The sequence below is a fragment of the Symsagittifera roscoffensis genome, chromosome 10 (assembly GCF_963678635.1).
Source record: "Symsagittifera roscoffensis chromosome 10, txSymRosc1.1, whole genome shotgun sequence".
NCBI classification, from domain to species: domain Eukaryota; kingdom Metazoa; phylum Xenacoelomorpha; order Acoela; family Convolutidae; genus Symsagittifera; species Symsagittifera roscoffensis.
In genome coordinates this window covers 20,901,601-20,928,596 of record NC_087071.1, presented here as the reverse complement: position 1 = coordinate 20,928,596, position 26,996 = coordinate 20,901,601, and the positions used below count along the sequence as shown (strand labels likewise).

At 38.9% G+C, this 26,996-nt stretch overlaps 1 protein-coding gene across 1 annotated transcript; it reads left to right on the top strand.

Annotated features, from left to right (window-relative positions):
* The first annotated feature begins 962 nt into the window (after positions 1–962).
* On the top strand, positions 963–10,574 carry LOC134855166 (protein sel-1 homolog 1-like). Its single transcript, XM_063871584.1, has 7 exons — positions 963–1,167; positions 1,398–1,997; positions 3,748–3,945; positions 7,088–7,228; positions 8,180–8,325; positions 9,110–9,324; positions 9,615–10,574. Exons 1-7 carry the CDS (start codon positions 1,020–1,022, stop codon positions 10,309–10,311), a joined length of 2,145 nt encoding a protein of 714 aa, XP_063727654.1. The 5' UTR covers positions 963–1,019; the 3' UTR covers positions 10,312–10,574.
* Positions 10,575–26,996: the final 16,422 nt, after the last annotated feature.

The following is a 26,996-nucleotide window of genomic DNA, read 5'->3' as shown; positions in this document are numbered from 1 at the left end:
ACAACAGCAAGTGCTTGTTTCGCTTTAGCCATATCCGTCATTCTTCGCCAAATGTCGACTTCAGAACCATAACTGTCGTAGGATACACCACACTCAGAGATGGTGGATTCTTGTAAGAGGCCATTACTAACTACCTCCTGCTGTCATTGTTTACACGAAATTAGTCTTGAAAGATACTTTAATTGAGGCACAACGGGATACTATCAGGTCTCTGAAAATTAGAATTACATACTGCATTGGAACACTTTAACGGTAGATTGAGTAATCAAAACACTTGACAATTAACAGAATGTCACGCTAACATTGAACTGGCTTTGGTAGATGGTCAAAAGCATGTAAAGCTGTGTTTAGACGCTAGCCAGTCGTTTTAGAACCTAGCTTTATTTTTACGTCGGTATGCTTTTCGGGGCGAATGTTACGCGGTTTATTCTGTGCAGGTCATAGTTTTCTCAATCTGGTTGGCTTGATTCCCAACCATCTTACTTTCTCAACTTCTATCCACTTTATACTTTTCTCTTCCATATCTAGAAAATTTTGAGGATTTTGACTGGATAATGTGATAAAGGGACTCCTGACTGTAACCTTGGTTATTTTGATACTTCCGACCTCCTAATTAAATCTGATTTGAATACATGAAGAAAAATTGTGGGACTTAGGCAACGCATTTTTATTTTGGGTCCTATGAACGTTCGGACCTCCTCGAACTCACCATTAAGGGCATGACACAATAGACAATTCTATCTGTGCTATAATCGAGGAGGGTAGATTTTAATTGACAACTCTCTGGATGCAATAAAATCATTTTGATTTATTTATGAATTTTTGCCGATGTATTTATATAGCGTTGGTACGGCCCTATCCAACCTGTGCGCGTACCGTCGCATGACGGAAGGGCCCATTTTCATTTATCCTTAGTCGAGGATTGATGCTTGTCTTTGTTTCATATCTTTCCAGTTATAGATAAAGATATGAAGTTTCTCTAATTCAACCCTGTAAATCGCATTTGCTATGAAATCATAATGTTGCCCAAACATATCCTTGATCAGTTACTCGTTTGTGCTCTGCTGAGCACAATAGCCAGTTCACAAGCTCAACCCGATATTCCAAACGTCCAAACTCAGTCCAAAGAAAGTTCCGGGACGGAAGGGGGAAAGGAACCAAAATCAGGCAAGGTTTTTTTTGATGCACTTAGATTTTTCAGACCAAGTTTTTTTCGTCTAATTCTTACCCGTACCGACCAGATGTTAAATCTAAGTTTTTAAAGCAGATTTACGACTTATTGGGATAAAATCTGAATGGAAGGTCAAAAAATTGAGTTTGGATATCTTATTAAGAAGTTAGCTTTTCATATATTCAGCAGATCCTTAAACATAAGTTTTAATTTTTGAGTTTTCTAGAGGCCGGTAGCCCTATCGAATCTCAAGAAGGGCTTGGAAAACAGCCAGTACAAAAATATTTTGAAAGATCCTTTGTTGACGACTCGACAATACAGACCAAAAACAAAGAAATGCTAATGCGCGATTTTGGAATGAGAAAAGCGAAAAGTACTTTTGATATGGACCTGGATGAACTTGGAACTATTGATAAAGGCTTAGAGGAGGTTGAGCAGCAGCTGAAAAAATTTAGCGAAGCTGAACAACTTTTTAACGAGGCAGTTTCAATGTTGAACAAAGTTGACGATAAAAAAGCAATCAGAAAAGCTTATGCTTTATTTCAACAAGCTTGGAAGCTGAATCATTCAGAAGCTGGAGGCATTGTTGCAATGGCACATGTATTTGGAATCCATTTTAAGCAGAATCTAAATTACGCTCAGGAGCTTTTTGTCAATTTATCTGCAGTTGGAGAACCACGAACTCAAGCTGGCTTAGCTTTGTTGTATTCTCTGGGCATTAATGGATTTAACAGATCACTGGCTAAGTCGCTTGTGTATTATACCTTTGGAGCGCTTGGAGAAAATCCACTTGCGATGATGGCAATGGCCTACAAAAACTGGCAAGGTAAGCTACTTAACGACGTTGCTGGTCAAAGAATGCATCTGTGAATTAATAGTTACGCTTGCGTTTAGGAAGCGTTATCAAATCGGAATATAGACTTTTTGAGCTAAAAACTTGTTTAACAAAATCAGTTGAATCAATTGCTGCTATGCAGCTGACATGCTCAGTTTCATGAAAATTCAAAATTAACTAATGTGGGCCGTGATGTATTAAATTAGTATATAATTTTTCTAAATTGCTTGCTTAACAATAAAATCAAGTACGAGGCGAGGTTTTGGGTTCTATAGAAACAACTGGTTATGGGAAACGCCCCTGCATGATCATCTAAGCCCTTTTTTTAACTCAAAAGTTGGAACCCTCGGAAAAAACTAATATTTAATTTTTTAATCATTTTTTTTTCTTTTTGACCTATCTCGAAAATTAGTCGCTCAAATCTGAGATTTATGTTTCAAATAATGGTTTGGTTTTTGGGAAAGTCGCCTACATTATAAAAAAACTTTTGGCTCTCGGAAAAGTCTAACTTTTTGATTTTTGACGGTTTTTTGAAATTTTTTATTGTTTCTCAAAAGCAGTCGGACCATTTTTGAGTTTTTAGGTTCAATTTGAGAAATTGAGTTTTTAGGTTCAATCGAAGCAACCTGATGTGGGAAGCGCCCCTGCATAATCGCCTAAGCCCATTTTTTTACACAAAAGTTGGGGCCCTCGAAAAAGAAAATAATTGTTTTTTAATAGTTTTTAGAAACTATTTGATTTTCTCGAAAACTACCCTATGTAATCTAAGTTTTTGCGTTCAATTAAAATAAGAGGTTGTATGATCAATCGAGAAATCCGATATTGGAAATCTTTTTTACTAACGGGAATACGAATTTCAACGTGCGTAAAAAATTGATATTTGGATTATGTGGGGAAGAGGGACGCAAAAGTTTTAAATTAGTTTTGAAATTTTGAAAAAATATATAATTTTGGCTTTGTCATTCTATTGTTTGGGCATGGTTTTTTCATAAATCTTCTCATTCATTTCGATAGATCCAGATGTATCGCAAGTGGTGCGATGCTCAGCTTCGTCTCTCTGTTTCAATCAATCATTATTACGGATTGCCGGTTATTGTGCAAGTAGCACAGAATGTTCTACCATAGTCTTTAAAAAATTACCAAACAATGTTTTGTTTTCAAATTAGTTTTTTCTGAGTGGTGTGATAGAAGGATCTGATCTAAAACTATAATTTAGGCATATTAGACAGTCATAGTAATACAAGCAAATTGAACAAAAATTTTTGTAGAAAAATGAATGAAAACAAAAACAATAAGAACAAATTACGAAAGAAAATTTTTGGTCTTGGACATGTTTTCAGGGCTTGAATTAAGCATAATTAAGAACTTCAATTTGGTATATTACTCGACCCATTCCAATGATTATTTGTGGTACCAAGTTTTGCGTGAAAAAAGAATGAAACACGCCCGATTACAAAGTTCCTCCACATTATTCAAATGGTCGGAACATTAAAGAAGCAATCCGATTTTCGAGATGGTTCTAAGTTGTATATTTGTAACTTATATCTTTACAAAACTATGAAAATTAAAACTAAAGTTTTGGCTGTTTTGATAACTATTCAATTAAGTATCACGTATAGTTTGAATAAAAGATCGTTTGTCTCAAGATCATAAATAACATTAGACAAAGAACAGAAACACTTAAATTGTAACAATGTGGTTAGAGTCAGGTTCAATAATATATATTCTGGTTTCATTGAAGGAATCGGAGTGCCTCAAAGCTGCGAAGGTGCCCTAGTGTGGTACAGAAGAGTGGCGGACAGAGTTGCCGAAGACGTCACATTGGGCAGTCCAGTGATCACTCGAGTGAGACTTCAGGACCAGTTCGAGAATCCCAACTTCTTCTCATCCCTCTTTGACCAGGATCTCATCCAGTATTTCCAGTTCATAGCCGATAAAGGTAAGAAACAGGTCAACGTTGTAAGAGCCCCAGCATGTCAAAAAACTTAATAAAAAATAAATAGTTTTTTTGTTCCGACTACTGAAAGTGGGAAGAAATTTTGCTTTCGGGTATGCTTTAGTGTTTTTTTTGCAAACCTAGCCGCCACAAACAGTTACGTCTATGGTCGAATGATATATCATATGAAAGCCCTCTCAGTCGTAATTCAAACACAGAAAGTATTTCAAAACGTTTTCTCACTGTCTAGAAAAACCGGTTGGAAAGTTTCGACTGCTAACCTTACTTCGAGCAAATAAAGCGAGTCATCAGACTCATAAAAATACGAGCCTCTTTAAATTGTGAAAATTTAGTTTTAATCTGAAACTCATTGTTCGAAGTTTCTTTTAGCACCTTGGGAGAAAAAAATCATCGATTTTAATATTTTTTATTCGTTTATGAAGAAGTCTATGAAGAACTGTTGTTGAGTATACCTATTTTACTATCTCCGTTGAACATGCCTAAGCTTAGGCTTTTCTTCGGCTCCTCTCACCACACAGCTGGTAAAAAATAACGAAACAATTTAAAAAACGATATAAGGTTTTTATTATTGTCGACCGTACTTCGTGCTACTTGCACAGCAACCGGCTATCCTTGTTTGCTTTCGGTGTCATTTTCGATCATCCCCAAATCTGTACTTTCGTCATCCAACTGACGTCAACCGTTCTATTTACTCTAGCGAGCGAAGTGTAATAGTACGAACCTCCTTGTTTTTCTGTAATTTAAGTTGCAATTGAAATTGTTCATTAACAGTGTTCATTTATTTTTTGGCACTTTGGCTATAATCATGATCTGTAGCGTATGGAATTTCATAGCTTTGGTTCTCTGCCTTATTTGTGGCCAGTGTTTGTGACTTATTAAGCTTCTTAATAGGCCAATGTATTGGCAACGCAATGGGCCAAGCAGGTGTGGGACAACTGTACATGAACAGATACAGAGTGATGAAGGTAACAGTGGTTGCTGGTTATTCCTAACCGAATGTTCCGACCAATATATTGAATTTAAGACAATTTATCGACGAGGGAAACGAAGAATATACGAGAGGTTGTTGTGCTCGTGGGAAAGCATTGAATGCATTTTTAATATCCGTGTCAGGTGGTTTTCCGTCCCCAATAAACAACAAACATGGATCAGAGTGGCATCATGGCTCTATTCGTCTCCAGTTATCCATGTAGAAGCCTATTATTATTCATTATTATACTCGTGATCTTCGAGCAAAGTGTAATAGTACGAACCTTCTTGTAGTTTTCCTAACCGAACTCGCAATTGAAAGTGTTCATTAACAGTGTTCCTTTATTTGTTGGCACTTTTGCTATAATCACGATCTGTAGCTTATGAAATTTCATAGCATTGGTTCTCTGCTTTTGGTGGCTAGTAATTGTGATTTTTAGAGCATCCGTGGCTGAGTGGTTTGTGCGTGAGGCTCATAAACTCTAGGTTACAGATTGAATCCGAGACGCAGCCGCATTTTTACTAATTTGAGGCTTACTTTTTCTTATTGCACTTTATAGAGCTGCTTTTTGTCGTGTTCTGACTAGTGTTTGATAAGCGCAGCTTAGACTCTGCGTTGAATTTTACTGCTTTTGTTGTTTGTAAAGTTACGCATAAAATTTATTATGAGTTTGTTTTGAGTGGGGACTATGAAAACACTTTTGTTTCGGCTCAATGGCTATCTGCTCAATTTTGTTGGCTTTGTAAACTAACCGCTTGTGAAGTCTTTTTTCCATTGCTCGCATCAGGCATGCTCGCATTTTCCATTGCTCGCATTTGACATACGTTCTTAAATGGGCTCTTTTCCAGTTTTCCACCTCCTTGTAAAATTTCAAAGCTGTTCAAAAATTGTTCACGTTGTGCATGTGAGAATTGTTGTAAAAATTTGGTCACCTGTTCAAACTGACACGTTTTGATGCAGTTTTTATCTTGAGTCGTTTCAAGTAGACTTTTATATATTGAATTTCGGAAAAAATCAGGAGGGGCATTAAAAGAGTCTTTAAATGATTTGTTTTTTTTTCAATACATGATACTATTGCTTGATCTAATGTTTTTGCCATTTTTTGACTTAGCGATTTTTGTTTCTTTTCCTCTCGGCTAGATTGGCGTGTTAGATCTGTTGCATATCAGATGGAGGAATACGTGAAATCGACAGTTTTTTAGCTTCAATTTATAGAAAGAAGAAAGAAAGTTAATTGTCCAATATCAAACGAAACTCATACATAAGTTGAATCACGATATTTTACGATACGGAGGGGATAGAAGAAATGCATTTTGTATGCCTATTAGGGGTCTGCCCGAAACACACTAAGTACACTTAGTGAAACAAGCATGATAAACATTACTTATACAGATATTAAAGGACCACAAGAGAAAAATATTAATAAATAAATTTTAACTATTAAAATTTAGTTAACTTGATTACTAAGTTGTGCGTATGAAGTTAGTAATAGTGGTTCGTGATAATGCAACATACTCATTCAATCTAGACAGCACCTAGAAATTTGCAAAAAAAAAAGTAAATTGATCAGCATGCTTTCCTTTACAATTTTTAAAGCATTTATAGATAACAGGCGCCATGCTGCTTTGCTACCAGCAGATTTCATGCTGCTTTCTTAAGCTATCACAGAATATTTGTACTTATAATTCTGTCCAGTTGTCTATAAAAAAAATTGGGCTTTCGGCGGAGTTTAACAATTTATTGCTCAAGTTTATTTTTATCAAAAAAAAGTGTCATCCTGAAAGATTTTTGTAAACTGTCGTGACTTGAAAATGTTTTTTTTTCTTGTTTTTGTAATGAGGTTAAATAAAAAAACCCTCGGAGTTGTCATTAAATGGTATATCGATAGATTGGATAATAGATAGAAACATGGGATTGATTGTACCAAGTATGCCATATAAAAGTGAAATTGTTGATTGACACTGTAAGGAGTCTCTCTCAGTGTAGGTGCTAAAACCCTATTATTATTATTGTTATTATTATTATTATTATTATTATTATTATAATGATTATTATTTTTGTTATTATTATTATGATTATTAACATTAAAGATGCAAGGTCATTATAAAAAAAAATAGTCAAAAGGAATCAGTTTTGTCTTTAATTCTTGGACAGGAGACACCAAAGCGCAGATTGGGCTGGGTCAGTTGCACTACCAGGGAGGAAGGGGCGTGACTGTGGACTACAAGACAGCCTACAACTACTTCCAACATGCAGCTGACAAGAGCAACAACCCCAATGCTCAGGCGTATCTGGGTAAGGCAGCAGTGGATCTTCTGAATCGAACATTTCGACAGCTTTGAATTGTTTAATTTCAATATGTCGTACCAAATATGTCCCTTGGGCAAGTCTTTAAAATCCTAAAATGTTTTTTTTTTCAATCAAGATAGAAGAAAAGCTTACTCAACATGTTCCTTGGGCAAATATAAAAAATTATAAACATTACAGCATGTTTTGAAAGCATAATAGACTCAAAGCAAAATTTGTTTAGGATGCAATCAGAATTTTGTGAAGCGGGCTCAAATGTGCTGAGAGTTTTAATAAAAAGGGTCAGATACTTTATTCAAAAAATGAATTTCCTGTCTATTCGCTTTTTACACTTGCGAAGCAAAGTGTTATAGTACAAACTTTCTTTTTTTCCAACCTAAGTCGCAAATATTGTTGCGACTTAAAGAAACAATATTCGATGCATCGAATTTGCTGCATCGAATTGGCTTGACAGCTTATTTGCATGTTTACAGCTTATTGATAACATGTGCTTTGGCATTCGAATAGCTAAAAGTTTACACAGTTGATGCTTTTTTAATTCATCAAGTGAACCGAAAAAGCTGTGTTTCAAACAACATAACAATAAAATCTCGATTTCAGAAATTTTCTTACTCAATATATCTCGCAATTTTTTAAAATGCATAATTTAGACATGATGTGGCTTTATGATTTGCAATTTATTACATGCAAACTTGTATCTTTTGTATTTGGTGCTGCTTTTGCTGCATCGAATTGGCAATTTATTAGTATATGTAGCTGCATTATTGGTGGCTAGTTTTTGGGGTTTTTAAGCATCCGTGGCTGAATGGCCAGTGCGTGAGACTCAAATTTGCGAAGTCGCAGATTTTTGCTGATTCGAGTTTTTGCTAAGCCTAGAGTTTTTGCAAGTTTTTTTCAGGCTTAGTTGAGTTCCAATTTGCAACCATGAATGACATTTAGGTCGCATGTACATGGAAGATAACAGTTACATCAAAAAGAATTACGACTTGGCCTTCAAGTACTTCAAAGACGCCGCCGATCAGGGCAACGCAATGGGCCAAGCGGGGTTGGGACAACTGTACATGAACGGATACGGAGTGATGAAGGTAACAGTAGTTGCTGGTTATTCAGACTCGAATGTTCCGACCAGTATATTGAAATTAAGACAATTTATCCACGAGGGAAACGAAGAATAAACGAACTGTTCCGCTCTTTGCGGAGATCTTTTGTTGTGCTCGTGGTAAAAAATTGCATGCGAGTTTTTAAGTTTCGATGAACGTAGTGAAGACTCGTAAATAGGTCGAATTGATTTCTTGTTTTTCAGAAAAAAAACTAAAATTTTGTTCACGCTCAATTTCGGTTTTTTTTCCAAGAACAATTCGGTCATTTTTTTTTCGGTTTGTTTGCTTTCATTGGCATTTTTCATCTCTGTTGGCTATATTTTGTTTTTGTTATGGGCTAGATGATATCGCTAGACCAAGCAACGAGCACGGATGATAGTGGTAGCTTGGCTACGTTTCGCCGCTGTATTGATCTAAATAAAATCCTATTATTAGACAATTTCTAGTCATAGGCTCAAATTACTCTCCAAAAACGAAAGCGAAATGACGCGAAAAAAAATTGTGATCGAATTCTAGCTTCGAAAGTGTAATGCAATTTTTAGATTTCCCCGCGGAGTGAAAAATTAGCCCAATCATCTAGTTTTTCTATTGGGTTAACGTTTTTAAAAGGTCAATCATACTCTTTCTTGAAATTAAAAGATCTTTAACCTGGTCTATTTTTTGCTTAAAATGTTAAAATTTTCAATCTTTTTTTTTCGATTTTCCTGTTAAACGCTTTTCCAATCTTTGTGGGCTATGTTGTGAACTGTCTCTAAGAATATGTTTTCAGAGCTACACAGAATCCTTCCGGTATTTCAAAATGGCGGCCGACCAGGGAAACGTAGATGGTCAACTGAATCTAGGAGTGCAGTACTTCAGAGGCCTTGGAGTGCCGAGGGACAACAAAAAGGCTGTCAAGTACTTCAATCTTGCCTCTCAGAATGGACATACTCTTGGCTTCTACTATTTAGCTCAGATGCAAGAAAGCGGTCTTGGGATGTTAAGGTTGCGATAGATTACAATTACGCTTTTAGTGGGGACGTTTTTTTGCGAAAAATAGTTTTAAATAAAACCTGAAATAGAGTTGGGGTATTTTTTTTTGTCGGATGAAATACGTTCGTTTCAATTAACCGAAGTTATTTTTCTGGGCAATTTGGCGCGAAGTTTGTTTTATTTTTGTAGCTCCAAATCGAAATAAATGAAAGAGAAGTGTTTCCTCGCATTAATAAACAGCCATTTTATAATTTCTTTTCTTATACATGAAAGTTATACCATTGTAATCTATCACCGATAAGGTCTTGTCATGTCGCGGTCGAATTGTACAAAAACGTAGCCGAGAGAGGAAAATGGTCTGAAATGTTTATGACAGCACACGAAGCATATATGTCCAGTAAAAAGAACGAAGCCTTTATGATATACGCCACATTATCCGAAATGGGTTACGAAGTTGCTATCTCTAATGTCGCCTTCATGTTGGAGCACGGAGAGACTGACATTATAAGCGACAGTGAGTTAAGCCGAACAGCGCTTATGTACTGGGAACGGTCAGCTGCTCAAGGTTACACGCAAGCACGAGTGAAAGTGGGAGATTACCATTATTATGGTTTGGGAACCCAACCTAACTTTGAAGAAGCGGTCACTCATTATAGACAAGCTTCTGATCAGTTTCAAAATGCCCAAGCAATGTTTAACCTTGCCTATATGCATGAACTTGGATTGGGAATGAAAAAAGATATCCATTTAGCTAAAAGATACTACGATATGGCTGCCGAAACATCTAATGATGCTTATATTCCAGTATTGTTGGCGCTCATCAAATTGGCCTTATTGTACGGATGGGAACCGTTTTACAATGAAAATACAAAAGAGCAATATCAAGTATACTTCTCACCCGACTTTTGGCTCGGGTCAAGTTGGGATATATATGTGATAACTATTCTTGTTGGAGTTTTGTCTGCCTTAGTTTTTGTTATCATAAATCGAAGAAGATGATTTTACTATTAGACTTTAAGTGTGAAGACTTACAAATATTGGGTTGCTATAGTTACATGAACTGGCTCTTTTTAATCTTTCTTTTAAAAGTTACATCAAAAACAACAAAAATTCGTATTTGTCGAGAGTAGATAACCAAGCTACCAAATACTTAAGTAGATTTACTGATTCAGATTCAGTTGCCGATTGCGGAAGGGGGTATTTTTGACGCACTGCCGCAGAATTTAGTCGCCCTCATCTGTTAAAGGAACCTCTTTGAAACTCTTACGACACCCATTTTGGTAGGTTTGCCCTAAAACTTTTGGTAGATTTTTTGGATTCTTGTTCGGCCGCTGATCATGATAGTTTTCCGGGTTGACCAAAACTTCTTATTATACCATTTCCATATATGAGACACTTCTTACTATACAATTCCGTACGTGCAGAAGTTTGCAGGAAGTCTATAAGCATTTTTCCATATCTGAAAATGGTATGAAAGCATTTTTCCATGTATGAAAATTGCATGATAAGCATTTTCTCGTATATGGAGATGGAGGAGTTGTCACATATAAGTAAAAAACAATTTTTTATCTTATAGGGGCACCTACTCCAAGCATACATCCTCCAGTACTGTCATCTTATCGTGATCAACCCCAAGTTTTTGCAAGCTCTGTCATCAACTCACTTTCTTTTCCTAAAAATACAAAGTTTCACACGTGCGAGAAACCCTAAAAATTACGAAGTTTCGTTGATATGATGGTTTTTGATCTAAATTTATAACGAATGAGAAAAATCAATTTTTAAGGCCCGGATTATAATATGAGCGGCTCAGAAATTGATCAAGCTACGGCGCTCAGAAGCACAATGCTGCACTGATTTAGGTGCTTCTCGTTGCCATCGCTTTGCCTTTTTTTGACCTGGTCTTCTCAGACACGAGTCCTATGTTGGTCTTCTAAATCATTTCAAGCAAGTAGGAACTAAGTTTTAGTTTTCTACCTCATCATCATTGTGATAAGGAAAGGAATTGGACAACTCAGATTTATTTTTATCTTATTTAGTTTAATTTATTAATTTGATCTTTGACTTTTAATTTTTCTCTTCGGTTCCATGAACCAACTCAAACACCGTATCGTTTGTACGCTGAGCTTAAGATAAATAATATGAAGGCAAACGATGGTCTACATCCAATGACCTTGGTAATATGATAATAACGATATAACTGCATAATTATACATAACAGTATAGGTCCCAAGTTCAGTGATCAAAGAGAACAACAATTACTACTGCACTTGCAGTAAGTGCCGTACCATACTCCCCCTGGGATAGCTAAGTTTTATATACTACATTATAAAATTTATAAATAACTAGGAGTTTTACACTCAGTTTTAATTAGTTTTGTAAATCATAGCCATGTTTTTTCTTGTCTGTCTGTCATTCATTTTCCCTTTTTTCTTCGGGCTGTCGTTATCCAGCTTTTCGAAATATCCAGCGCCTCACTACCAAATTTACGCCTGAACAGATGTTTCTCCAGGAGTCCCAATTTGCTTTCCTCCCGTTTGTTCACATCTGATCTAAAGTTAGCCAATTTGATTCGATATGGTTCGAGAGCTGCCATGTTGAGGTCTACGAGATCTTGTTCCGACGTAACCAATTTCACTGAGTGCTTATAGGGGTTTCCGTATCTACTTGGTCCTTTGTTCTTAGTGGACCGATCGCTTCGCCTAACCGGAGCTTCACTATCCCCGGACTCATCCGAAACTCCTGGGGGAGCATTAATGTTGAACTCTTCTTCCGTATTAGAGGATTTTAAAATCTCCTCCACAGCTTTCTGGACCCCCCTTGTCAACACATGGTCCGCCAATTTATTCCAATCCTTAGTAGTAAGATCTCGGCTTTGGAACGTTTCTAGGATTTTATCATCTGGTCTGTGTCTCGTGATGTCTTTACTTTCATTCGAAGATTCTTTCGGTGTGGACGTACTAGGAAGTCCTGTTTCTACAGTGGGTGGCAAAAAGTCTAAGTCATTGTCACGTGACAGTGTTGCTTCTTGGGCTGTTTCAACAGCTTTTTTCTTCCTCGCCTCTTGACCAGTTTGTTTCTTAGTGCCTTGTTTAGCTCCTTTGTTACCCAAATTTTTCGAGTTTTCGAGCACTGGACCCGCGTTGTTTGGTTTCGCGCGTTTTCCTGCAAGGTTTATGCCCCCGTTCATTTCTGTGTCTTTTGATGTGACATAGTACTGACTGTCCTGAAATGGCGTTTCCACATTCTTCAAATTGGATAGTTCTGGTGATTCTGGAAGATCGTCTGAGTCACTACTCTCTGGTTGAATCTCCACTTCCTTCTTCTTTGACTTTGTTTTGGGTTCGTCGCCGTGTAGACTTCTACTCGCGTTTACTTTCTTTTTGGTTTTTTCCTGCGGCTCACTGATGACGATCTTTGCTTTTGCGATATCACTCTTACGATAAACTGCTGCAGCAATTTTACTTTAAAGCAAGCTAATAAGTAAACTAATAAAGTAAACTAATAAGCAATTTTACTTTAAATGCACATTAACAATCAATTTTAACCAAAGTACTCTCACGTTTACTGACCAATTTATGAAACATCATGATGACATTATAAGTTAAGCACTGCCAAAAATGGTAACAAAAACAATACAGAACACTCTTCTACGTCTGACAAGTTACTGTTCAACATCACATAACAATTTCATAACGGATTCTGTTTCTTTGAATAACTTTCCTCTCTTCCGGTAAGGTTGAATGCACGTTTGACTTTCTTTGATGGGCCGGAAGGCCTGCCTCGCTTTGAAATTCCAGAGCTCGAAGACGCTTCATCAGCTGCTGTACCAACATCGATCTGCAACGAATTCAAATACTCGAGATGTTCAAAGACGTTCGTGTTTGACTTCATGAGGGTCCTCAATTCAGTTAACATCTTCTCCAAGCCAAACTTGGTAATCAGACTCTTCCAAGTCCCTCTCTTCAGCCCCTGTCCGTAACAACTCAAAACGGTATTGATCCGTGCGCTGTCATCTAAGTCCAGGGCCTCCCAGCCAGTTACAATCGCGGGAGAGTCAGAAGTTAACACAGCGTGGCTACAACAGGCAGGTTGGCACAGAAAATGGTTTTTCGATGGGATATAAAACCAAACATGTGGAATATTGTTCTTTTGAGGTCCAGTCTCTATGTAATGCATGAAATACCAGGGATCACGCATCAATCGCTCGAATTTGGCAGAAAAATGACCACGCCGGCAAATCAGAAATAATTTCGAACCCAGAGGCGTATACGAAATACCGTCTCCTCCTCCCACCTCAATATGTCCGTCGGTCCACCAGCAACCATTACTCACAATGGCGTCCTGTTTGACGACGATAAGATTTTTGGGGGCAGTAAATGACATTAAATCCCTGAGAGTTAAACTACATGCGGCAGAATCTGTATTTAAATCTGTAGCAATGCAATGAAGATCCTGATACTTCCTGGAACTCCTATCCTCCAGAGGAAAGCAATCAGTTCTCTCTAATACCAGCAACGCACTCAAGGAAATGTTCATCCACTTCGCAGAGCTTTGAATCGGCAACTGCAACGGGATTGTTACACCATCCACTTTCCGAAAAAACATTTTCCATTCCTTCCGAATTGGCCACGATCTTCAGCTGGTCCCAGGACGTGACACCATTCGCATGAAGAAAAGGTACTTCTCTCCAACCCAAGCCGCTCTCTCCGATGAACATTCAAAAACTTCATAATTTTTTCCTTCAAAGGAACACTCCGCTTTCGTGTCAACATCTTCGAAACAAATCAATCTGAAAAAGTACAAATTTGAATTAACAGTAAACGGTAAAGTAACTGCAAGAAAATTAAACAAAGTTAATAGGCACGCCTTAACAAATTTAAAATTCAAAACATTTTACCACAAAGATTTAACATAACGGCTAATTTTAACTCTACAACTGTACTAATTCAAGTAGACCAGTTCAATCTAGTTCAAGTAAACAAGTTCAATCTACTCATCTAGTAGATAAAGCACAACGCTAGCCACAAAGCATAGCAAACACCGCAGCAGAAGACTGCCTCCAAAGATAGCGACGAAGCACATCTTCCACGAGAAAGATTCTTCTCCTAAGGGAGGACACACAGCAGACCGCTGCGACCATACAGGCCCAGCAACAGACTCAACGAAACTGCCATTTTGGCAACAAAACACCGATGTGTTGCCAAATGCAACTGCAAAACATATCACAAACTGAAAAAGAAGAGGTTGTTCACTGTCTTACTCAACTCTTTTTTTTGTAAGAACTGTAAAAAGAACGTTTTACCTGTCGAAACTCAATTTAAAAAGAAACACCGGAAAAAAAACACTTGATTACGGAAACATACGCGAACCTTCGTTTTAACAAACAGAACTTTAGCCCAATTCATTTAGCTGCTGAATTTTACGTAATTCGAGTTAATTTTGTTTAAATGTTAATCATGGATATTATTAAAACACTTTAAGCTATACCATCGTCTATTCTGACTCAACAGAAACAAAAAACATGAGAAATAGAAGATAAATTAAAATTGAAGACTATGTACCAAATCCAGATTAAAAGTTAAATGAAGTTTAAAGAGTTTTGAGTTATTCTAATTGTCGCGCACGTACGCCGTACAATTCTGAAACTACATCCGCGATGTAGAGGTATTCCTCTAGTTCAGTCTCCAGCTGACTCAGCGTATCAGCCGGCAGAATCGGAGCAACAGCTCGAATCAGCGACTCATTCAAGTCATCGAAGAAGGAGGGCCCATACCCCACCCCGCGGACTGCCAGGCATACATAAAGCACATCCCGGCCTAAATATATGGCAAGCATATCCTCCAAATGCCCCTCAAAAATTCTAATTTCATCTAAGACCACGTGCAATTCATTTTGAGTAACATTGTCAGGCAGAGTGTCGGCCCAAAACTCCATTATGCTGGCAAATCCCAACAGCAAGACATTTTCGAGTTGCATTATTTCTTCAGTAGCTTGAATTTAATGATTAAATAGAAAAACTGAACCTGAATGACAATTCGTTTCAAACAACAAAGGTCACCGAAAATTTTCACCAACTTAAATGCCAACTCGACTCAAACTTGAAACCTGCTCTTTGAACATCCTGTTTAACCTATACAAACGTAAATGTCACGACGCCCACAGAGTGAAATAAGCATTCAAATCAAACTTGACAACCAACGAACAAACTTCCCGTCTACACTAACAGAAACCTTGCTCATGAATAGCGAGCAATTCCAAAATCTATTGCAGTCAATCGAAAACTCAGATCTACTTTCTGCAATCCCATATAATATTGACCTAATCGGTTTTGGCGAGATCAACGTGAATCACATATGCGGAGAAGTGTACTCTGTTTTTTCTAGTGAAGATCCAACAGTTCTGATCATAATCGCATATTTGTTGGGTAGTGATCTGCGCATGATAGTTACCTGTCGTTTCAATACGACCGCAGAACTCAAGAAAACGATTTTCACCTTGCAGACAAGCGCCTACTTCGATCTCGATGACATCAACTACTCTGTAATTTTCGAACTACCACAGTAGCCTTTTTCACAAATCTCAGAACTACAATCGAACGTCTGGTGCGGACACCACGACACCAATTACTCAACCATCTACGAGACCCCATAGACAAAGGTCACATTGCCAAAACTAACTAGGAGCATTACTCTACACCACGAAGGGTTAATGCAATTATTGCTACTCTTCCTACAAATAGGCAGTACTTTGGCATCCTACGACGATGTTCTTTCATCTGGGATAATCTTCCACAAGGAAAGTAAGATCATACTGGCAGAGAAGTTTGTAAATGTCCAGTTCCTTATCCCTTTTCCAAAGTACAATTTCACGCTGAAGACAGCAATGAGGAAGTACCTCGTCAAACTTTCGGAGAAATGGCGAACACCCTCTATAGAGTGCCCTCTAGATTTTTCCACAAACTTCAATTCAACGACAGACCCATTCAATCTCGACTGGCTACTGGACATGATCGAGGATAAGGCTGAAGCAGCAAAGCAAGAAGCTCAGGCCATTAGAACGGACACGTCCCGCTTCCTCAACAAAAACCAGCCAGATTCCACACATACCCGCCGAGAAGCTCCACTAATTGCAGCAGCGGCCATCGCCGGAATTGGCCTATTTGGCTCTGGAGTAATGATGGGCAATTCAGGAGGATGCGGAATTATGGGAATTTTTGGATCATTCCAGGACCAGGCCCAAGCCAATGCAAAGAACATCGAGACTTTGGAACAGTACTCAATGGCACTCACTGACTATGTGTCTGAAATTGAATCATCAAGCAATGAGAATTTCTTTATGATTTCCAATGAGTTGTCTGAAATCAGAGCGATTCAACAACAAACCATAGAAAATCAAAATAGGAACTGGAAAATAATCGAAAAACAGTTTGCTACAATTCAACGAAATTTCCACATTCTGCGAGACTGCACACAAACGCTATTCTCAAATCAGCAAATAAATTTCAACTTTGATACGGCAGCATCACTACTAAACGTAGTCTATGCAGATATAGCAAGCTATAAAACTGCCCTCTATGCCTTTAAGACAAATGTATTAAATTCGATCCCAACTCTGCTGGATCAACGATTACCGACGTCTCTAGTACCTCGAGAATCACTGTTGGCGGTCATAGACGCTGTATATAAAAGTCAAAAAGAAGAACACCACCGTTTGACCCTTGCAATACCGCCAAGCGATATCCACTCATATTATGACGCGAAACTGCTTCGCGATGTCACGACAATTGAGGCAGGACTTCTGCTCAATCTGGCAATACCATATGCATCGAGTCAAACAGCTTTCCAGATGTACCGGGCACAGGTAATACCTATGCCACAAGCCGATCCAACCGAAGCCATAAAATGGGTCACTGAAGGATCCTATCCGGCCATATTGGAGGACTCCATGGAAACAACAGTTCTGACAGAAGAGCAGTACGCTAATTGCCTTGGAACCTCGACGTACCGGATCTGTCACCAGACAATGGAGACACACTTGGGACAATCATCATGCCTGGCAACGCTATATTTCCACTCCACGATGACAGCGCTGACGGTTTGCGAGACTGAAAAGATCCTCCTCCCAACGCCGGAGAAAGCGACCAACCTTGGATATGGAATTTGGTTAATTGCCTCAGCCAGTGCTGCGTTCTCCTTGCGGGAGTACAGTCTTGACGAACTGAATACTCTCAAACGAGAAGACCAACCCGGCTGTAATATCTGCTTAATAACATTGGACTGTGGGTTACAGTTAATAAGCAAATACATAAAGATCAGATTTAGATTTAGATAGCTGGACAAAATCCCTGCCAAACGAATCAGCGTATCCCTACCGGACCCTTCAGCACACTTGACTTCAGAACTGTCAGACTTATCAGACCTACCATACTACGAACCCAAAACTGACGCCGGAGTAGAATTACTCAGAGAAGTTAAAGCGAAGCTCATAGACAGTCCACACCTGACAAAAGTCGATCAGCTGAACGAGATTGCAAAACCCATAGCACACAATATGCGATTGCTCAAACTTAGCCTTGTGGACAAAATGGAACAGTATATACCATTACGGCTTTCCCTTACATTGACAGCAATTGTCTTTTTGGGGAATCTTGTCCTGCATGCACTCATCAGGTACCTATATCATCGGTTTGCGATCTTCAGAAGACTGACTCCAAAATTCTTGAAGTCCAATGCCGGAAACATACAGCTGAAACCGGTTCTGTCAGTAGCAGCAGCGCATCGAAATGAATTTGTGGAACACGGATCAAAGATTCGTGAAAAGTATATGGTCCTGACCCAAGGAGAATTGGAAGCCTGTCCGACACCGAAAGCCTTATCCAGACGGACATCAGTTTGCTCGTCAATGGGGGTAGTAAACGGGAACTTCGAACAAAATACAAGTCCGAACACAGAAAGAGAGGAGAGCTTCAGCCAAATTTGACCAGTTACTGGTATTCATTGAACTCACATTCATAGATCACCCATGAGACTGACTACGTGGCTTCCATTAACTGTTATTTAACCAGGAGATCAACGTTGCTGTAGCAGTATGGGTTGAAGTGGTGCTCTCGCACATATTCGTTGATTTCGTTCCAGTTGGCTTTTTTGAAGGCAAAGCCTGAAAAGTCGTACTTTTGGGAGGGTAGAGGGACCATTTCGTGATTTATTTTGTGATTCATATGTAACTTTGAGCCGTAAGGTGGGTGATCTGAGGTGAAGTCGTTTTTGAGCCGATTGTCCATGTATACGTCTAGTATGATATCAGGATTGTTGTAGAGCAGGATATCCAGGCTCTTTCCAGTATCGGTTATGATGAATTGTTCCAGGTTTAATTCCTGGAAGTTGTCTAGGATGCTTTGTTCGTACTCGCATTTTGATGAGAGTGATTTCCAATTTGTACACGAGAAGTTGATATCTCCAACAATGACAAGGTTTTATATGCCTTGCTCGCGTTGTGTTGCTTTTATTAAGTTCAGCAATGAGTTAAGTTGATCTAGCGACCATCGGTATGGGCTATACACAGGGGCACAATATATACAGCAGACAAGTATTGGTACAGATATCTTGAGTTGAACCATTACGCAGTCTTGCATGCCTGTATCAATGCGGTTATGTGGCATGTTGGCGTTGATGCCAATTAGAACTCCTCCGTGTTTTGATAGACCGGCTTTTGAATTTCTTTCAGATCGATAGAGTTCAAATTGAGGCAAGAATATGGAGTTGTCTGTTATGTCGTTGGTTAACCATGTTTCGGTTAGGCAAAGTAGTTGGTATTGACAGCTTGTGTTTATCGCATTTGCGAAGTTTGATCTTCGATTGTAGTCGAGTATGCTTCGGACGTTGTAGATGAGTAGGCTAGGAAAGAGTTCTAGTCAATTGGACATTGAGTTCTCCGTTTTTTCGGTTGCAACTGCTGTCCATCTGTTTTCTATTTTCTGGTAGAGTTTTCCATCGCGGATGCGCAGGTTTTGTTTATCGATGTTTTCGTTTATGAGCTCCCGCCGTTTTTGCAGTGCTTGATTTTCGATTTTTGCTTCATCCACTGATAGCTCGCGGCTGACATACACAGGTTTGTCATATGTTTTTAGGCGGCAAGCGGATGATAGTATTAGTCGTTTCTGCCAAATTGCGACTTTTACCAGTATGGTTCGGTCCTTGCCTTCCTGTCGTTGACCCATCCGGAACAGATCAACTATCTCTGGCACAATTTGCATGTGCTCCAAGATTTCCTTTACTTGTTGGAGGTCATTTTCTTGTCTTTTTCTTTGATCTTTGTCGTTTAGTTCAGGGATGCCGCGGATGCGGATTCCGTTTTGATTTTCTTGTTTCGGCGTTGCGTTTATCGGTACCTTGGTTTTTGCTTCTGATTTGATCTCATTTGGCTTCATTGTGGTTTGGGAGAACAGCGTTTTAATCTCCTGTACGTTCTTTCTGAGTTCGTCCATGTCCTCTTCAATCTTCTTGAATTGCTTCGGCGAGGTTTGTTCAGCGTCACTGACTGCTTTTCGGAGTCTCTCATATCCGTTGGAATCCACACATTTGTTGCAGAGTAGAGCAATGTTTTTTCCCAGTGTCGTAATACCATTGATTGCTGTATCGCTTAGGCTGGTACAGCTTTTCGTCAGGTGCATTTTGCAATTACACACGATGCAACAGAAAGTATCTTCATTCTTTTTGATTTTTTGTTGGCAAGTTTCGCATACGGAATCAGTGGTCATTTCACGATTTCGTGTCATATTTGTTTGGTGAGTCAAAAGACTCAAAGAGTACACTCAGTTATATACTAATGTAGTAAAACTAGAAAGGGGACTGTATATAGACGCTGTATATAAAAGTCAAAAAGAAGAACACCACCGTTTGACCCTTGCAATACCGCCAAGCGATATCCACTCATATTATGACGCGAAACTGCTTCGCGATGTCACGACAATTGAGGCAGGACTTCTGCTCAATCTGGCAATACCATATGCATCGAGTCAAACAGCTTTCCAGATGTACCGGGCACAGGTAATACCTATGCCACAAGCCGATCCAACCGAAGCCATAAAATGGGTCACTGAAGGATCCTATCCGGCCATATTGGAGGACTCCATGGAAACAACAGTTCTGACAGAAGAGCAGTACGCTAATTGCCTTGGAACCTCGACGTACCGGATCTGTCACCAGACAATGGAGACACACTTGGGACAATCATCATGCCTGGCAACGCTATATTTCCACTCCACGATGACAGCGCTGACGGTTTGCGAGACTGAAAAGATCCTCCTCCCAACGCCGGAGAAAGCGACCAACCTTGGATATGGAATTTGGTTAATTGCCTCAGCCAGTGCTGCGTTCTCCTTGCGGGAGTACAGTCTTGACGAACTGAATACTCTCAAACGAGAAGACCACCCCGGCTGTAATATCTGCTTAATAACATTGGACTGTGGGTTACAGTTAATAAGCAAATACATAAAGATCAGATTTAGATTTAGATAGCTGGACAAAATCCCTGCCAAACGAATCAGCGTATCCCTACCGGACCCTTCAGCACACTTGACTTCAGAACTGTCAGACTTATCAGACCTACCATACTACGAACCCAAAACTGACGCCGGAGTAGAATTACTCAGAGAAGTTAAAGCGAAGCTCATAGACAGTCCACACCTGACAAAAGTCGATCAGCTGAACGAGATTGCAAAACCCATAGCACACAATATGCGATTGCTCAAACTTAGCCTTGTGGACAAAATGGAACAGTATATACCATTACGGCTTTCCCTTACATTGACAGCAATTGTCTTTTTGGGGAATCTTGTCCTGCATGCACTCATCAGGTACCTATATCATCGGTTTGCGATCTTCAGAAGACTGACTCCAAAATTCTTGAAGTCCAATGCCGGAAACATACAGCTGAAACCGGTTCTGTCAGTAGCAGCAGCGCATCGAAATGAATTTGTGGAACACGGATCAAAGATTCGTGAAAAGTATATGGTCCTGACCCAAGGAGAATTGGAAGCCTGTCCGACACCGAAAGCCTTATCCAGACGGACATCAGTTTGCTCGTCAATGGGGGTAGTAAACGGGAACTTCGAACAAAATACAAGTCCGAACACAGAAAGAGAGGAGAGCTTCAGCCAAATTTGACCAGTTACTGGTATTCATTGAACTCACATTCATAGATCACCCATGAGACTGACTACGTGGCTTCCATTAACTGTTATTTAACCAGGAGATCAACGTTGCTGTAGCAGTATGGGTTGAAGTGGTGCTCTCGCACATATTCGTTGATTTCGTTCCAGTTGGCTTTTTTGAAGGCAAAGCCTGAAAAGTCGTACTTTTGGGAGGGTAGAGGGACCATTTCGTGATTTATTTTGTGATTCATATGTAACTTTGAGCCGTAAGGTGGGTGATCTGAGGTGAAGTCGTTTTTGAGCCGATTGTCCATGTATACGTCTAGTATGATATCAGGATTGTTGTAGAGCAGGATATCCAGGCTCTTTCCAGTATCGGTTATGATGAATTGTTCCAGGTTTAATTCCTGGAAGTTGTCTAGGATGCTTTGTTCGTACTCGCATTTTGATGAGAGTGATTTCCAATTTGTACACGAGAAGTTGATATCTCCAACAATGACAAGGTTTTATATGCCTTGCTCGCGTTGTGTTGCTTTTATTAAGTTCAGCAATGAGTTAAGTTGATCTAGCGACCATCGGTATGGGCTATACACAGGGGCACAATATATACAGCAGACAAGTATTGGTACAGATATCTTGAGTTGAACCATTACGCAGTCTTGCATGCCTGTATCAATGCGGTTATGTGGCATGTTGGCGTTGATGCCAATTAGAACTCCTCCGTGTTTTGATAGACCGGCTTTTGAATTTCTTTCAGATCGATAGAGTTCAAATTGAGGCAAGAATATGGAGTTGTCTGTTATGTCGTTGGTTAACCATGTTTCGGTTAGGCAAAGTAGTTGGTATTGACAGCTTGTGTTTATCGCATTTGCGAAGTTTGATCTTCGATTGTAGTCGAGTATGCTTCGGACGTTGTAGATGAGTAGGCTAGGAAAGAGTTCTAGTCAATTGGACATTGAGTTCTCCGTTTTTTCGGTTGCAACTGCTGTCCATCTGTTTTCTATTTTCTGGTAGAGTTTTCCATCGCGGATGCGCAGGTTTTGTTTATCGATGTTTTCGTTTATGAGCTCCCGCCGTTTTTGCAGTGCTTGATTTTCGATTTTTGCTTCATCCACTGATAGCTCGCGGCTGACATACACAGGTTTGTCATATGTTTTTAGGCGGCAAGCGGATGATAGTATTAGTCGTTTCTGCCAAATTGCGACTTTTACCAGTATGGTTCGGTCCTTGCCTTCCTGTCGTTGACCCATCCGGAACAGATCAACTATCTCTGGCACAATTTGCATGTGCTCCAAGATTTCCTTTACTTGTTGGAGGTCATTTTCTTGTCTTTTTCTTTGATCTTTGTCGTTTAGTTCAGGGATGCCGCGGATGCGGATTCCGTTTTGATTTTCTTGTTTCGGCGTTGCGTTTATCGGTACCTTGGTTTTTGCTTCTGATTTGATCTCATTTGGCTTCATTGTGGTTTGGGAGAACAGCGTTTTAATCTCCTGTACGTTCTTTCTGAGTTCGTCCATGTCCTCTTCAATCTTCTTGAATTGCTTCGGCGAGGTTTGTTCAGCGTCACTGACTGCTTTTCGGAGTCTCTCATATCCGTTGGAATCCACACATTTGTTGCAGAGTAGAGCAATGTTTTTTCCCAGTGTCGTAATACCATTGATTGCTGTATCGCTTAGGCTGGTACAGCTTTTCGTCAGGTGCATTTTGCAATTACACACGATGCAACAGAAAGTATCTTCATTCTTTTTGATTTTTTGTTGGCAAGTTTCGCATACGGAATCAGTGGTCATTTCACGATTTCGTGTCATATTTGTTTGGTGAGTCAAAAGACTCAAAGAGTACACTCAGTTATATACTAATGTAGTAAAACTAGAAAGGGGACTCCGAGTCAAAGGACTCAAAGAGTACAACCAGTACGAGTTTTAATAACCGTTTTATTGTGGGGTTGCTGAGCGTTGCCTCTTCTTGGCTCTTCGTCGATTCTTCGATGGTTTGCTTTTCGTGGAGCGGGTTTTGAAGATCGCGTGAAGGTTCGGATAGTAGTGCAAGACAACCGAGAGAGATCGTAGTTCTAGATCAGATGACTGGTGAAGCTCGCGATAAAGTCCTGTGATGTTTTCGTCTAGACTCTCTGATTTACTGATAAGATGTTTTGTAACGTCGATGACAATCGTGTCAAGAGTTCGTAGCTCGTCGAATATATTTTCTGTTCCCGTACGCTGACAGTAGACAATAGCAAACAGATTGTTAAAGCTTCTGAGAGTATCCAGGAGTTGCTGAGTCATAAGGGGTTTGATCGTGCCACAGTATAATAGATTTGCTCGTTGCTCGTATATAATCGGTAACGTTTTTAAATTTAAAGTTCGTCCTTGGGTTCAGGTTAAATCCCCCCTCGGCGTAGACAATTTGCTTTGCTATATTTTTCTGTTCAGGGGTTAGACCTTGTTCGATTGAGTGAGAAAGGGAACTTGCGGCTATGATTTCTAACAGAGATAAAAATGAGGAAATAAGAAAAGAACTCAGCTGTTACTGGAGATGGAGAAAAGAAGGAAGAAGCTGTTTTCCCAGAGACCAGGTTTGTTGAATTTGGTGTAGTGATAATCAGTAGTTAGAATTAGAGGGCCACCACGGCTGCCCTGTTATTCATTTTTAACTGAAAATCCTCGTGTTTTCCGAACATCTTTGTAGCTAGATGTCGCCTGAATTTGCTGGGTTGAGGGACCGCGTAGATAGACAAAAGGTTGTTCCGTTCTCCGTCTCTTTGAACCACAAAGCTTTTTTCCGATTCGTAAAGAAGGCAATATTTTCTCACCAATCAGCTCAATCGACATTTACTCCTCATAAACTCCAAGTTGTTGTCTTTTTCCTGAAAGCGAGTCGATCTACGTTTTTTCATGTGGTTTCGATTTTTCGCTTATTTTTTATTCGAGTTTGTCTGCCAAATGTTTCTTGCTTTGAGTTTCGAGAGCAGTGGACGCAACCACTGTTGCATCATTGGACAATCCCATCGGAAGCATCTGCGTAGACGGTGAAACTTGGGTGCATTGGGGTGACATTAAGTTGGTTTGATCCCCTAATAGCAGACGGTTTAGCTACATTTGAACCTTCTTTTGGCGTTATTGAAGTCATTTTTTTAATTAGTTCAATTTTATCGTCACTGCAACTAGTCTTATTAAATCAAATGAAACAAAAAACTCCCTTCAAAATTAATTGACTAGTTCACATCAGAATTGATTACAACAAACTGGCTGTTACGATACACTCAATATTAAAATAATACGACAATGAATGGAACATCCATTTTCAATTTCTTTTGGTGACCAGTTCAGGGTAATCTTCACAGTTTCGCTACCGTAATGGTTGCAGCCTCTATTTGAATTTTGTATTGCTTCTTGTGTTCCCACCTCAAATTTCCGTTTTACGTCCTCTATGGACAAGTTTTTCAACTCTGCTGAGGTTCGTTTTCTTGATCTTCTCTCAATTATTTTCATTTGTAATCGTTGATTTATTAGCTGAAACTTGTCCTCGGAGAAAACCGCGGAGTCTAATTTCTTTTCGCATATTGAGGCTCCCTCACTAGGGTCGGTTTTCATCAAGTCTAAAGCATAACTTCCTTTGCCAAATCATACGGGTTCTTTGTTTTCACGTTGTGACAAAGGCCTTTTTTCACGTTTTTTTGCGGATGAAGAAGGTTTACTGTTTTAGTGTCGCGGCAACTCTATCTTTTAATTTTTTTTGGCTGCGGCAGACATTTTAGCTGCGATCTGCGTTGACTTTTTTGTTTCGATGAGTTTTGTCAATACTATTTCAACCATTTTATTTGTATCCGAGCACTGACACTATTTATTATCTGCTGATAAACACTGACTAATTAAAGTCATTTTATCCACCATTTATCGTTTCAAAAGTTTGACCAATCAACAAAGTAAACTTGATCGCCCTTCTCAAAAAAAGTTTAGCAAGTTGGCAAATCCTAATCAAATTTTCCGGATACAAGCCCGCTGAATAGGTACTGAATCTTCTAGCAGGTTGATTATGGGCATTTCATTGTCCTCTGAATTGATTTCGGCCTCTCTTCTCTTTTGGTGGTACCCAATGTCAACGCTTCATCAAAAGATGCTAAACTGACATGCTCTTGTGTGCATTCACTTGTAACATTCTCGTTGTTAGAATCACGTTCCCCGGGCCAATAAAAAAATCACTAATTTTGAAACGTAATGTTATTTGATTTTGTTTTTCACTTTTTTTCAAGTTGAAAATCAACGTTAAAATATATTTACTCAATAAAACTGACGTTTTTAAAAACAATATCGGGCTGCGCTTCCGTTTATCAGGCGCGCTCTTTTAATTTATCTTGGACAACTTTTCCATCATTAGTTGGCACTCAAATAACGATGGCACCCAAATAGGCAAATAGGAGACTATTTGAAAATATTTATGATGTAAGTATTGTTTATGGAAGAAATGCTTGTCATACAATTTCCGTATATGAAATGTGTATGATAAGCAGTTTTTCCAAAAAAAATCAAAAATCGATGCTATCAACTATTTCGAAGTTCAGTAACTTTGTCTGCTTTTTCTGCCATTACTAGGTTCATTCTTAGACTATTTGAAAAAAATGATATGAAGTGTTCATGGAAAAAATACTTGTCATACATTTTGCGTATATGGAAATTGTATGATAAGCCTTTTTTTCCATACTTTTAATTAATGGAATTGTATGATAAAATTTTTGGTGTATTGAATTGTATGGTAAGCATTTTTCGTGTATGGAGGTCAACCCGGTTGATTACGACTACATTAATGATTTTGTTCCATTGTGGTGGAGGAAGCGTGGAAGGATTTTACGTTAAAAAGAGCCTTTGGATTGCCTAAACTATTTTTGTTGTTCATTTTAAACTTAGACATATGTCAGGTTGCTAAATATAATTAAGTTTTATCTCATCATTGTGTATATATAATTGAAAGAAGTTAAATGTGCTTAATTTAAATGTATCAATTTAACATGATCGTTTTTCGTACAAGTTTATGTCTTACAGCTTAATCCAGTTGTTGTGAAACATACTGTTCCGATCCATACAAGTATCCACTAGGCAAAGCCTTTAAGGCAGAAACTATGAGCCGTGTTTGAATCGTTTTCTCTTGATAACCTTCTCAGGGTTGTGCAAGCGTAGTTTGAATTGAAATAATATTAACAGTTTCAAGAAAAGTAACGCTTGTGTTAAAAGATCCGATCAATTTGTTTTTTGTTTGAGCCTAAGTAGCAAACTTCGGTGCTCAATTTTTATACAGTTTAGTTTTTAAGTGTCAATGAAAGTAACGAGGACACTGATATAGTTCGTGATAATTTTTTTTTGCTGTTTTGTTAGTAAAATCTATTAAGAGTCGATGAACATAGTTTCTTATCTAGGTCGCGATGATTTTTTTTTCATTTTCAGGCTTAACTTTACTTTTTCGCGGTTTGACTTATGATTCTTTATGAGTTCAGTTCATTTCGCTAGCGAATTTTTGTGAGCGTAGTGTAATAGTAGGT

Excerpts from the sequence above, each read along its gene's own strand:
- LOC134855166 (XM_063871584.1), top strand. The coding sequence starts at position 1,020 with ATGTTGCCCAAACATATCCTTGATCAGTTACTCGTTTGTGCTCTGCTG. Across the intron at positions 7,229-8,179 it reads CAATGCTCAGGCGTATCTGG|GTCGCATGTACATGGAAGAT; the intron begins GTAAGGCAGCAG and ends AATGACATTTAG. Across the intron at positions 8,326-9,109 it reads ACGGATACGGAGTGATGAAG|AGCTACACAGAATCCTTCCG; the intron begins GTAACAGTAGTT and ends ATATGTTTTCAG.